A 14819-nucleotide genomic window follows, 5' to 3' on the forward strand; every position below is an offset into this window, starting at 1 on the left:
AAAAAAAAAAAATCAAGCAGTATAAATTGGCCTTTATACTTTGAAAAATCACAATCTTGTGTTCCTCTCTCTAGCAGTTAGCTCACTTTTAAATTGGTCAGACCTACTCTGGCACATTTACAAGGCATCTTTTATGAGACACTCTGTGAAATATTCACTGGGATATCACAGCTATGACTCAACGCCCTCATATATCTTGCTGTATTACCTCATACAAGCTGGAGAATTAAACTTCATGGCTTGTTGTCCATTATAGTACTGTAATTTCACAGGAAATGGATGGAAACAAAAAAAAAAAAATATATATATATATATATATTTTTTTATTTTTTTTATTTTTCAGACAGGCTTTTGAAAGCTTTTTATTTCAGCAAGTGAGTGACAGATAGTAAGACAACATTTTGACATGTCCATTGTGGCAGTAGTAGAGAGTCGTGATTGAGGATTTATTAGGGGACAGTGACAGTAACAACACACCCGCACATGTCAGTGCAGATTTGTGTTGTGGTAGTGTGAGTTACATGATGCTTTGCCCACAGTGTAGTTGTGACTTTTTTTTTTAAAGTTGCACAGTTCTTCACTTGCTCTGACCTTTGACCCCATCATTCATTCTTTATTGTTGAAGCGTAGCTCCCTGGCACACATCCCGTCTCGCCCCGTTCTATAAACCTCCATCTGGGACCTACCGCTGTGCTCCCTCTGTCTTCCCTATTTTTTCCTGTTCCGATCTCTTTTTTCACACAAATGTTTCTTAAATGACGATGATGCACCCTTTGTGCATTTGAATATTCATCCCAGTGTTGTGTAACTTCATCAGCTATTCACACACAGACTCGAGTGTACTCTGTGAACTCAGGTGTCACATCTGTCTCTGGCGTTCCGCTGCGCACGTGCTCTGATAATCACCATCATAGGATTAGGGCTTTATGGAATGACAACTTTATGAATAATTAATACTCTGGGAAATATTCACAAATCAGGACTGCTATTACAACGGGACAGACTGACCTACTTCTGTTGAAAAAACACCCTGAGATCACAAAAAAAAAAAGTCTTAATATCCCTGACAAAGAAAAAGAAAGTCTGCAAGTGGAATTTGTTATTGTTAGACCCTGTAGGTTGACAATGCAAAAACTTTTTTAATTCTTTAGGGTTTTAGATTAAATCTATTAATGAATCACTAGGCCCACACAGACTATGTGCCTGGAGCTCCTCATAAATCCCCAAGGACTTCTGCAGAGTTGAAACTTTGTCACTTGCAAAGTTTATTTGTTTATTAAACATTTTGGTGAATTTAATTATGCCTTCAGCTACCAGTAACACTGTAGAACTCTCAGCACCATTTTATATCATTTTTCAGCAAAATTCACATTTATAGCTGTGACGTATTTTACATCTATAATTAGAATAAAAAAAGTTTACATTTAAATTTTGCGATTAGCAGAATGACAAAAAGTAAGTAAATACATAACATTTTCAAACTACCTTTGCAAATGCCAATATCAATTACCCATGAGTTTTCTGACAGAGGTGTTTATGTATTTGTCAGGTGAGTGTTACCTTACAGAATGGGCTGTGTGGAGCCTGTGTCAGCTGAGCTGTATCAGCGGGGACGATCTGGGATTTGGTTCGGTGCAGGTGCGTTCTCGTGCCGTTCTAGCCCAGGAACCTGAGAACCTTCTTCAGTGTCCAGAACAGGAATGGGAAGCCAGACCATGTACAGGTGAGCCAAAAATCTATGCGTTTATGGAAGACAATACAGTTTCACTGTAAAAATGAGTTTACAAAATTGTAAAAAAAACAAACATTATTATAGTTTTCATTATGTATTTATTTTTTTGAATGTATCACTGTTAATACTGTTTTATGTGTTTAAGAGGGCCAGTGTTATGAGTACAAATGGATGATCGGTCCATGGAAAGGCTCGTCTCGACAAGTCTGGTGCCAGCGCTCTGATGGATTGAATGTCACAGGTGTGTTTGAAATTAAATTATATTAAAAGAAATAAAATAAAATAGAATCAAATAAAATATTTTGAATTAATACATAAGGGCCCGGTTTCAAAGACAGGGCTTAGCCTAAGCCAGGGTTAGACCTTAGTTCAATTTGGACATTTAAGTAGAAAAAAACATTGCTGGTGTGCATCTTGAGACAAAACAGTGGCAGTGACATATTTTAAGACATGTCAGTGCAAGTTACTTTCAGTTAAAACCGCTCAAACATGCATTTTAGTCCAGGACTAGCTTAAGCCTTGTCTGTGAAACCAGGGGAAGAAGTTTTATGAATTAATATTTGGATTTAATTTTTATACTGTATATAGGAGGGCAGAAAATAATGGTGCATCCCCAGGTGGACAAATTGTAGAAGCAGAGATAAGCCACTCTGTATCTGTTTTTGATATTCAGAGAAAAAAAATGAAACCATCACTATGACAGAAGCGTCAATATTCTCTCCTCAGAGAGTGTTTGATGACAGACTGTGGTTTGAGATAAAGTTGACGTCCTATGCTGTCATTTCCTGTCAGGAAAGGCTGAAGTGTTCGCTGTCTCCTCTTATACATTTGTATATACTTTATGGAAATAAGCTTTTAATCCATGACAATGTGTCACCCACATTTAATCCCATTCACCATTATTCCAGCTGTCCTCCCATGTTAATGTGTATGTGTGTGTGTACTTCTGCGTCTCTCCTTGTTTTGGTGCAGGCGTGGAAATGCACGGGAACAGAAGTATGCCCCTCACACTCTGCTGTGGAACATCATAAATGCATTGCAATATGAGATTTAATTGAGTTTTGTATGCCATATTAATGCGACTTGGAATCAATCCCTGTGATTTTCAAATGTTTATTTGTCCTCTATGTCAAACTGTCCAAACTGACCTCGTTCCAGATGGCACACACGAGTCTGGTCACTTGTGGTTGGCAGAACAGGGCAGCAAAACTTCTAAGGCTGTAATCAAAACCTCTACAGCAACCAGGTCCCTGTTTATGCATATTCATGAGTTATATTAATAAGGTGTGCAGAAGTATGAATATTCATACAGGCTGCTAATTGGTAAACATGTTTCTGCAGATGCTTACAGTTTATAGTGCACCTATAAAGAAGAGATCTTTTAACACGACAATAGCTTTATCGTATTGCTAATGATGAATTTTTACATCAAAACACACAAAGAGAAAACGCATTTCCAATTTTCCAAGTATCACCCAGTAAGCAGCTTTCTGATTTACACTGGACACAAATGACACATCTAGTGCTGGTTGTGGCCTTAACAATTGTCATGGTATCTGGCAGCGGCAGTCAAGGGTGGTTCCGGCGTTAGGGAGCAGTTCTATTTCACTGCTCTCATTGTTGATTGGATGTATTGATTCATCCCAGCTTAGAGAAAATAACACCCCTGCACTGGCCGCCGGCTGCCCATTTCAGTGCTTTTATAGATACCGTGGATTCCCACAGGCTGCGATTTGTAGAAAGGAAGATGGAAAGTGAGCGAAAGGATGTTGAGATTGTACACATAGGCGACCCAAGAAGAGGATCATTTTTAATTGTGTTGGCTGACGATAAAACGGGCAAAAATCCCATGGATTTACGTTGGAGTAGCCCAAGTCTGAATATCTAGGGAACAGTATATATAGACCGAGAATGGGCTAGAAATTACGTACAAATGCCCTAGTAACCCCTCAGAACACCTTAGCAACCATCCAGAACATCCTAGTAATGACCTAGAAAACACTCAGAATACCTTGCAACAGGGTCCAGGGACCCCTAGGGTCCACAAAGTAAGGAACAAGGGTTCAGAAAATGTAAAATAAAATAAAATTAAATTAAATTGTGAATACAGATATATTAAATATTTAATATATTCTTAAATTGTACGTCTAACTATGAAAGCCCATGTCCACTGCATAAGAAAAAAAAAAAGCCCAATATTTTGTTAATTCATAGTTCTGACATAAAATCATAATTATGAGATAAACATTTTAGATACTAAGTCATAATTATGACAGCATTTCAATTGTCAAAATTGACAAAAGAAGTCAAAATTATAAGATAAAAAGCCATAATTATGACATGTGAAAAAATTATGAGATAAAAAGTCACACTATAATATAGATTTCCACATCTAACAGCACTAATGGTGGGTAGAAAAAATACATGTTGTTTAATAGATAACATCTTACTATGAACTATTTTTCTGGATATTTTACATATTTATTTATTTTATTTTATTTTTCACACTGTAAATTGGCTAACATATTCTAGGAAGGGGTTTTTCAGAAAGGGATCATCATATTTGAGGAGTCCATGGCATAAAAAAATTATGAAAACCCTTGCTTTTCCAAATACTAGGAAGGTTTTCTGTCCATTTTTTCCCCCAGAAAATGTACAAATCTAGTTGAGTTTTAATTGCATGCATATCAGTTAACACAGCAGTAATATCATAACACGAGAGGTTTTAAGCCTGATTTAAATTGGAGTAAAGCATGTCTGGCACTGTTTAGCATTACCAAAGAGAGAAGAAAAGAGGATGAATGTGGGAGAGCAACAGAATGCAGAGTCTTTGATGCCTCCTGCCTCCAGGTCAATGCCGTAGCTGAAAATGGGCATGTGTTTGTGTGTGTGAGTGTGACAATGTCATTAAACAATGTTTATATAAAACTTTGAACTCTTTGCCTGCAGGTGGATGCCCGTTGACAAGCGAGCCGGTGTCTGACAGATCATGTGACCCAGCCTGCGTCAAACCTCGCTCCTACTGCACTGAGGTTAGTATGTGTGCATGTTTATGTGTGGACTTCTGCTGAGGTGGGATGCTGGGATGTAGGGATGCAGGCAGACTGTAAACAGGGTTGCATGGATATTCAATACAGCAGGATTAGACTTCCTCCAGAGGAGAGGGAGAGAGTCCTGGAATGTATAATGGGAAATGCTATAACATGAGAACCAAGCTGCACCGGCTATAATAGCGAGATTTGCTATTCGCTTATCAACAGATACCATCTTAATAAGCTTAGATGGAAACTATTAAAGCCACTTTACTGTTCAGTCTTTTTCTGATGAAAAATAACAGTGTTAGCCTTATGCATGGACTTTATCAAGCTCTGTGACCAATGTCAGAGGATATTAAAAGCAGTAACACTGCTAGTGCTGTAGAGATCAGTACAGGCCAAATAAAACACCTTAGGGAAGATAAGTCACTATCAGTTGAGAGCTTTATATTATTCTGGATGGCAGCACTGTTTTGGAGTGGTTGGTGTGTTTGAATGTGTTAATGCTTGCATATGCCTTTGATTTGTAAAATCCTTTAAATAAATGATCAAGATATAGTGTCATAAGTATATACACTCTTAAAAATAAAGGTGCTTCAAAAGGTTCTTCAAGTGATGCCATAGAAGAACCATTTTTGGTTCCACAAAGAACCATTCAGTCAAAGGTTCTTTAAAGAACCATCTCTTTCTTGCGTTTTTGTAATCTGAAGAACCTTCTTTCGCCACAAAGAACCTTTTGTGAAACAGAAAGGTTCTTCAGATGTTAAAGGTTCTTTATGGAACCATTAAGACAAAAAGGTTCTGCTATGGCATCGTGAAGCACCTTTATTTTTAAGAGTGTAGACGTACAGTTTGAGTGTGGTAAGATGTGGTAGTTTGTGTATGTTGTATGCCATACAAGTAAAAATGGAGTTCAAATGAATAGAGCTACTCTTTATTTTACTTTTACTCTTTTGCAACTTTCTTAATCATTTTCTTTAATGTCTTATTATTATTATTATTATTACTATTATTATTATTAGGGGTTCAAGCACGTAGTGCTGAAACCCTATTGTAATTATTATTATTATTATTATTATTATATTTTAGGTAATATTTCCAAACATTGTTTGTAAAACTGTTATTAGAACAAATTATTTATAAATAAATGTAATAATCTCTTTTCTACAAGAAAATAGCAGAGTTAAAATGAATAGAACTACCATTTATTTGTCAACCTTTTTATTTTATTTTATAATCTCCTCTGCAACTTTGTTTTACTTAATTTAACTTCTTTAATGTAATATAATTTAATTTCTTTCAAATATTATTGTAATTTCCAATTAACAATAAAACAGTTATTTGAGAACATTTGTTTTTAAAACTTGTCTAGAAACTTGTCTCAAATGGTGCACTATACACTAATCACTTACACTATGTTCTCACTTTATGGACTCACTTTATGTGTGTTTCTTTTCCTCACAGCCAGATAGAAATGGGGAATGCTTCTGGCTTACTGTATATGATCACATGTCAAAAAATATTTAAAATTGCCTGGAAACATTTTGTCCACACTCTCCCCTATATATACAGTATATATGTATAGAGAGAGAGAGAGAGAGAGTATATGTGTGTATGTATGTATGTATGTACGTATGTATGTATGTTTGTTCGTTCGTTCGAAGATAATCCTACATGAAATGTAAACATTCATTGTGAGCTACCACATTTTTCCTGCAGCGTGTGATTTCCCCCATTGCATATGAACTGAATGTTATATGCAAATGCAGATTGTGAGCATGTCTGAATCGGGTCTCCTGCTGTGTAGTGAATCCCTCTACTATAGGAAGAAACCGACAGTATTCATATCCGTTTCTGTGCTACATCCAGACCTTCTCTTCTGTGCACGTCTTTATAGATGCAAATGCCCCAGTGCATTCTGGTTTTCCCGTGATCGCATAGATCTGACAAGGGCTGTGTTTACGTGTGGGCTGATTATCCTCCCAAGATTGCAGTGGGAATAAGAGACTCCCTGCAGACAGCAGGAACCTGGGGGTTTCTCCACATATATTTTGCACACAAGCACTCAGGTCTGCAGAACGGTGATGCTCGTGGAGATCCAAATGTCTCGTCAGTGGAAGAACACGTGCTGGGATGTATCTTATCAACACCCACACTCAAACATGCTCTCATAGCCTTCAGGATTCACATGATCTTGATGTTTTTCAGAACAAAGAAAGCACTAAAATAGCACACCTAACACGAAAAGTATATTTGATCTGCAGAAATATTTTTAGCATTTAACAGAGATGTTAGCAGAAAGAAAGAACATTGTGACACTGGTAGAGAGAAAGCTAAGCGATGGTCACAGGAGACGGAAAGTGAATTTAATTAGCAGCTGTTTAGAAGCTGAGGGAATGCCGCAAATAGAAAGCTGTCTGTGTTTTTAACAACTGGTATGAGTGATTTTCTGCTGAGTGATTTTATTTCACCTAGCCACACTTTAAACTGACAGCATCAACTTATTTTGCAATTTATTCTGGCCGAGAAATGACCACATGCTTCAAGTAAAATTACATGTTGAAACATTTTAACATGCCATTGATAGACAAATAGACAAAACAATTTAATAATAATAAGTCCTGATTAAAAAATAAGTTCTGATAGTGTGCCTCTAATATCAAATAAACATGTTAATTGTGTATATTGATATAGTCACTGATATATTATGAATCCCTGTTTAAATGGCTTGTCCATTTCTGAATAACTTTATTAAAAAATATAATTTTTAAAATGTATTTTTCATTTATTTTAAGTACACTACTGTTCAAAAGTGGATAAAGGGGTACAATTTTTAATGGTTTTGGAAAAAAAAGTCTCTTTTGCTCACCAAGGCTACCTTTTTATATCAAAAATGCAATAAAAACAGCAATATTTTGAAATATTACTATTTAAAATAATTGTTTTCTATTTGAATATATTTTAAAATGTCATTTATTCCTGTGATGGCAAAGCTGTATTTTCTGCAGCTTTTTTTTCACATGCTGCTGATTTGGTGGTCAAGAAACATTTCTTATTATTATCAATGTTGAAAACAGTTGTGCTGCTCAATATTTTTGAAATCCTTGATATATAGAAAGTTAAAAAAAAACAGCATTTATTTGAAATGGAAATCTTTTGTAACATTATACATGTCTCTACTATCGTTTTTGATCAATTTAATGGGTAACACTTTATTTTAGGGTGTCCTTGTTACACGTTACATGTACTTACTATTATAATAACAATTAATTATGCATAATTACATGCAAGTAACCCTAAACCAAACTCTAATCCTAAACCTAACCATATAGTAAGTACATGTAGTTAATTAATATTACTCAGTACTTAAATGTATAATTACACTGCAACAAGAACACCTTAAAATAAAGTGTAACCATTTAATGCTTCCTTGGTAAATAAAAATATGAATTTATTTAATAATAATAATAATAATACATTCGTTTAATTTCCAATGTTTAATTGTGTATGCTGATTGTCTGTGGTAAACCATACCCGATTCAACTGGTGCAATGTCTCCCCCTGCAGGCTGGTGTATGCGGCTGCGAGGAGGGTTACACCGAGGTGATGACTTCTGATGGAGTGCTGGACCAGTGCACGGTCATACCGGTGCTTGAGATCCCCACCGCAGGAGACAGTAAGGCTGACGTGAAGACGATCCGAGCCCTCAACCCCACTGAGCCCACCGCCAACCTGCCAGGCCGCTCCGGACGCACCTGGTTCCTCCAGCCCTTCGGACCCGGTGAGTTTATGACTTGATATAACTCTGAGTGGTTGCAGACGACATTAGAGACATGTTCACATGCATTTATATTAAACATCAAGACTAATATTTTCACACTAACTACTGCTAACCATCTTTAACCCTTTTTGTGTATAATAAGACTTGCTTTGCTAAATAAATGTTAAAAACATATACAGTGGGCATGAAATGTATTTAGGCACAAATGTCTGAATTAAAAGTGAATAGGTTTATTTGTAATATATAAGTATAATATCACAACATTTTATGCACGTTTGCATTTTATTTAGATTGAAATTTTGTAATTTTGTCCAAGCAAATACTTTCAGAGGCCACAGTTATAAATGAAGGTCCAAACAGGAAGGGTGTTCCAAACAGGTAGAACAGAATGGCAGTGCTTTGCGTGTTGTCTTGGTTCTGAACATCTGAGGTACAGCGGTGTGTACTTGTGTTGATGTGTGTGTGTATCTGCACAGATGGCAAACTGAAGACCTGGGTGTATGGTGTGGCAGCTGGAGCTTTTGTACTGCTAGTGTTCATTGTCTCTATGACTTACTTAGCCTGGTAAGAACATTTGTTATAACAGCAAACGAGATATTTTGTTCATTCCATAAATCTGCTTTATTCTATCCATCTTTTTTATCATTTATTTATGTTAACCCATGTAAGTTGCTTTCAACTTGACTGCTTCACTTCATTTTCCTAATCAATACTTTTGTCTTGTTTCCCACCAAAAATATTGAAAAAATGTATAAGATAAAATAAAACGTTCATATTAAAACCTTACTTGAAGTAACACGTTTAAGGGATTATATTTTAAATGATTATTAATTAAATAATTTTTAAGCTTAAACCTCCATAAATATTGTTAGATAAGAAAAAAAAACTTAATTTAAAATACATTCTCTAAAAGTTGAGTAAATGAAATTTATTTTAACGATTTTTACACATTTTTCCTATAAGACAAGACAAAAATACTGATTAAGATTTTTTTTTTCTTTCTTTTTCCATTTATCTCACTTCTCATTTGTATCCCCAACCCCTTCATATCTATCAGTTTTTGTGTGCTGGCCCGGCGCTCTCCTCCGAGCCCGGACCCTTCCATTACCTCTGTGGTTTGGGTCGGACCCAACGACCAAGAGATGATATATACCTGCCCTGACTGTCAGCGCATTGAGACTCAGTTCAACTAGAGCTCTCAGCTCAGTCCCTTCCCTCATGGCCTTGTCCTGTGGCCAATCATGTCCATCACCTATGCCTTCTCACTGTCACATGTGCCTTTCTGACCAATCACATGGAGCTGTTTGGTGGAGGTGAGCAGGTAGATCTACTGGAGTTTAGTAGTCTAGCTTTATATACACTGCTAAAAAATAACTTCTTAAAGGGATAGTTCACCCAAAAATTGTAATTGTATCATTTACTCACCCTTATGTTGTTCCAAACCTGTATAAGTTTCCTTCTTGTATAAGAAGATATTTTGAAGAATACTGCTAATCAAACAGCTGATGGTCCCCATTGACTTCCATAGTATTTCTTTCCCTACTATGGAAGTCAATGGTGACCAAAAATTGTTGATTACCAGAATTCTTCAAAATATCTTCGCTTGTGTTCAATATAAGAAAGAAACTTATACAGGTTTGGAACAACATGAGGGTGAGTAAAAGATAACTCATTTTTTATTTTTTATTTTTTGGGTGAACTATTCTTTTAACAAATGTTTAATGAGTCTTTTTTTATTTATGCCTCATTAAAAAAGTCAATAAAACAATATACATTTATCTGAGAAACAGTGATTGTTGTTATCTTAAAACTCTATACTTAAAACAAATGGAAATAAATCTGTTAGTGCAGACAAAATACACTTCTATTCAAGACACATTCACTGTAAAACCTCTAATGCATCATGGAGCATTTTAACAGACTAAATTACATATGTAATGAAATTATTAAAAATGTGACCCTGGACCACAAAATCAGTCATAAGCATGCTATTTTTGTAGCAATGGTCAAAAATACACTGCATGGGTCAAAATTATCGATTTTTCTTTTATGCCAAAAATCATTAGTACACTAAGTATAAAGATCATGTTCCATGAAGATATTTTGTAAATTTCCTACCATTAAATATATCAAAACTTAATTTTTGATTAGTAATATGCATTGCTAAGAACTTCATTTGGACAACTTTAAAGGCAATTTTTTTTTCAATATTTTTTTTCTTTTGCACCCTCAGATTCCAGATTTTCAAATAGTTGTATCTCGGCCAAATATTGTCCTATCCTAACAAACCATACATCAATGGAAAGCTTATTTATTCAGCTTTCAGATGTATATGATGTATAAATCTCAATTTTTTAAAAATTGACCCTTATGACTGGTTTTGTAATCCAGGGTCACGTATGTCATAGAATGTTCCAATAAATAAATAAAAAAATACAATGAAATGTGAGCATAAATAAATATTGTGTAAAATAATATTAAATGTGCCTTAAAATGAAAAGCCTCATGAAATATGAAATGAAATACACCTTGAAATGAAATGATACAGAAAATAAAATTCAGCATTATGTGACATATTTATAATTTCATCATATATATACAGTATTTAATTTATTCTCTTAAATCACATCATAATGCACTGTTGTAACTGGAAAATAAAGATTGTTATTATTTAGAAAATACATTAAGAATAGGATTTTTGCAGTGTATCTATACAAATAGGCTAATATGTTCAAAGAAATGTTTGAATATACATTAGGCAAATATTGTAACCCGTTTCTTTTCCCACACTGCCCCCTCATGGTCAGGTCTAACATAACCATCATCATCATCATCATCATCATCATCAATGAACACTCATAATTTTTCTCTGTGATGCAAAATACTGATATATTCCTTGATGTTGACCATATCTCTCTCTCTCTCTCTCTCTCTCTCTCTCTCTCTCTCTCTATATAAGTTATTCTGATAATAGTTGACTTTTGAGCTAAAATGACCCTGAGGTTTAGAGGATGTTGTATTCACATGTGTCCCTATCTCTGTGTCATAGTACTCACTAAGGTAAGTTTGGTTTGTAGAGTTTAGTGGGCTGGGACGTGCTGCTGGCTGCTTCCCTGTTCTCTCCACTGCTAAAGCTATGCTTCCTGTAAAAGTTAGCATGGCAGCCGATTACTAAACATAATAATTAATAATCACTTCTGACCACTTTTAACATCTGTCTTCATGCCTTATCTAGTTAAATATTTAATTAAAAGTTGCAAAATAATACACTGCACACTTAAATGACAAATGTGCAGTACAGGGTTATTATATAAATGTTTAACATATTAAAATGTTTAAACATTTAATGTATAAACATTTCCATTACTTGAAATGTAAATAAAATTAAATACATATTTTAAAACGGATTTTACTTATTTGCCAGCGAAACATGTATCATTTTAATTTAATTTAACTTGATGTACTAAAATAACTAAAACTGAAATTGAAATAAAGTGACTATATATATATAAAAAAATTATAATAATAAAAATGACAAACACCAGAAAATTACTAAAACTTTAAAAAGAAAATATTAGAACTCATTTAAAATATGAATAAGCGCTTTAATAATATCTCAGTGATACTAAAATTACAGTGATGATGTGTGTAATATTATATTGGGATAAGCTACGTTAGATTCATCTATTGCATGATAAAAAGGCCTTTGCTAATGCATGGCAACCAGCAGCAGTGCATGGACATCTAACAACATAAAATGCCTTGGAAAAACACAAATGTGAGGCATTTCGATATAGCAAAATGATAAAACATGAATAAACAGATGCAATCGATATAAAGGTGACAGATTTAATGCTCTGTTATACAACATTAGATGTACAGTAATAGGTCAGAGCTTTTCAAATATAGATTTAGTTCATATGTGCAGGTAAACAAGCTTGCTATCTTATTGCATCTGTTGAAGTAACATGTAGTTGCTTTGTAATAATAGCTATTATTTTTTCCACAGCAAAAAGCCAAAGAAGCCCCAGAGAAGACAGATGAACAACAGACTCAAGCCTCTGACGCTGGCTTACGACGGCGATGCTGACATGTAGCTTAACCACGTTTGCTTCATACTACAGATACTCGCCTCCTTTCACAGTCGGCCATCGGTACAAGCCTCAAACAAGGAGACTCGCGCAAACTCACCGACTGCTTTTTATAAGACGCTAATGGAACCTCAGAGAGAGAGACTCGATCTGGGTTTATATAATGTTTCTCCCCCCTCCTTTTTTTACGTTCAAGTTTTTTGACTTTATTTCACGAGAGCCTTCATAAAATCTTCAAAAATCTTCTTCAGGAAGTCTGCCTTCACCTCTCTGCCATCGACATCTTTCTGTAACATAGACTTTAGTCTTTCAGGAGGAAAGTTGCAGGAGCTTTTTTGAAATTGGGAAGTTTTTTTGCTGAGAAAGCACAAAATATACCCGTCTCCTGTTTAGTCCTGCAATATGTACATTGTCTGTGGCTGTTGGGAGGTCGCATGTTCAGACAAACTAAATACACAATAGCATTTTCAGCCCCGAAACGCTCAATATTGTGTGATCAGAAGGATAAAAGACTGCAGATTGAATGGGCTCTCTAGCGCCCCCTATAGAAACTCTGGCCTGCCTTTCCCCCTTTCTGTATCCAGGCTCTATTTTGCACTATATTAGTGCAGCATGAACATTTACTTATAGCATTGCCATAGAAAACTGCCTCTCGCAAAACAAGATGATGTACAGTCTTGTGCTAGACACGTTTCTTTTTTTTTAAAAAGAGAGCGAGAGAGAACAAAAGTAGCCCTTTTTCTTCTGATGGAACTCACTGGTGTTTGTTTATACATACTTGTTTACTGGTTACCTCCTGTTTGTGATAAAGGGGCTGTTGAAAAGTTTTTTGTGGACTCCAAACCCCCCCCCTTGTTGTATGTACAGTTGCAATCAGCCATGTGTTTGCTTTCTTTGCCTGATTGACTTGTGTATGATTCAATGGTTCTTTTCACCTTAGAGTTTTCCATGTGTTGCAGTCTTTCGTCTCTGATTCCAAGGGCTCTGTGTTCATAATTGGAGCGCTTTTAACAGTATGCTGTTTGATTTACTGATCCTACTGTGTCTGTGTGAACCAGTTCTGTTTGCAGTTTATATAACGTGACTGTCTAACACAATAACAGCATGCCTTTTCATATCAGCTAGATTCTGAAAAACCAATACTCTGATATTGAATGATTACTTGTGGAAGCATTCGTTTGACATTATTATTACCTATTCCGAACCTGATTTGAGGTTGAACAAATCTCAGCTCATTCATTAGAATGAAGAAATGCTGTGGTTTGTGCTGAGACATTACGTAAGGGATGATGTACAGTGAGCTGGTTATTATTACAAAATAAAACCTGACATGGTGATTTCTAATATAAATAATAGAGGACTATTAAAAAAAAAATATTTTGCCGAATGTTGCCTTTGCAACTAACTTGAAATGAAATAATACAGAATATAAAACTGAACATTCTATGACATTTATAATAGCATCATGTATCATATACTGTATCTTATTCTGTTAAATCACGTCATAATGCATTGTTGCTTCTCATGTAAATTGATCTTGTTTCAAGAATTTGTAGGTATTATAACTGGAAAATGAGATTGCTGTTGTTTAGAAAATAAAAAGGTGCAGTATATCCATACAACTAGACTAATATATTCAAAGAAATGTTTAAATATATATTAGGCAAATATTGTAGCCCGTTTCTGTTCCCACACTGCTCCCTCATGGTCAGGTCTAACATAACCATCATCATCATCATCAGCTCATCATTTTCAAATGCTAAAATTACAACTAAAACTGAAACAAAAAATTAAAGCTATATAGAAGCATAAAAATAACAAGCACTTACCAAAATTACTAAAATGAAAATGGACCGTATGAATTAAAAGCTAATTCAAAATATTAATAATTAAATGAATAATGCTAAAATTACTCCGGTGAAAATGACCAGCTTACTGTACACTATCCTGCTTATTACACGGTTATTTGGCAAATGCACATTGACATTGAAAATTGATTTAAATTTAAATAATTTTATAATTTAACTTTTATATTATTGTAAAGCTTAAGCGAAGAAAAAAAGTTAGTTACAAAATACAGAACAATCAGCCTAGCAACAAGACAACACTGCAACATTACAGTAATATTAAAACTGAAGACATTTAATGTGATACATTAACTGAGACACTAGATGGCGCCA

General features: G+C 34.9%; 1 protein-coding gene across 1 annotated transcript in view; it reads left to right on the forward strand.

The window, feature by feature from the left end:
* LOC107566934 (thrombospondin type-1 domain-containing protein 7A-like) overlaps positions 1 to 13992 on the forward strand; it is an 83930-nt gene extending 69938 nt beyond the window's left edge. Inside the window, exons 24-27 of the mRNA XM_016252511.1 lie at positions 4682 to 4764; positions 8335 to 8548; positions 9025 to 9112; positions 12558 to 13992. Coding sequence (XP_016107997.1) covers positions 4682 to 4764; positions 8335 to 8548; positions 9025 to 9112; positions 12558 to 12645 — 473 coding nt within the window. The 3' untranslated portion in view covers positions 12646 to 13992. The remainder of the gene's footprint in view (positions 1 to 4681; positions 4765 to 8334; positions 8549 to 9024; positions 9113 to 12557) is intronic.
* Positions 13993 to 14819: the final 827 nt, after the last annotated feature.

Source organism: Sinocyclocheilus grahami, unplaced genomic scaffold (genome assembly GCF_001515645.1).
Source record: "Sinocyclocheilus grahami isolate Dianchi unplaced genomic scaffold, SAMN03320097.WGS_v1.1 scaffold1115.1, whole genome shotgun sequence".
NCBI lineage: Eukaryota > Metazoa > Chordata > Actinopteri > Cypriniformes > Cyprinidae > Sinocyclocheilus > Sinocyclocheilus grahami.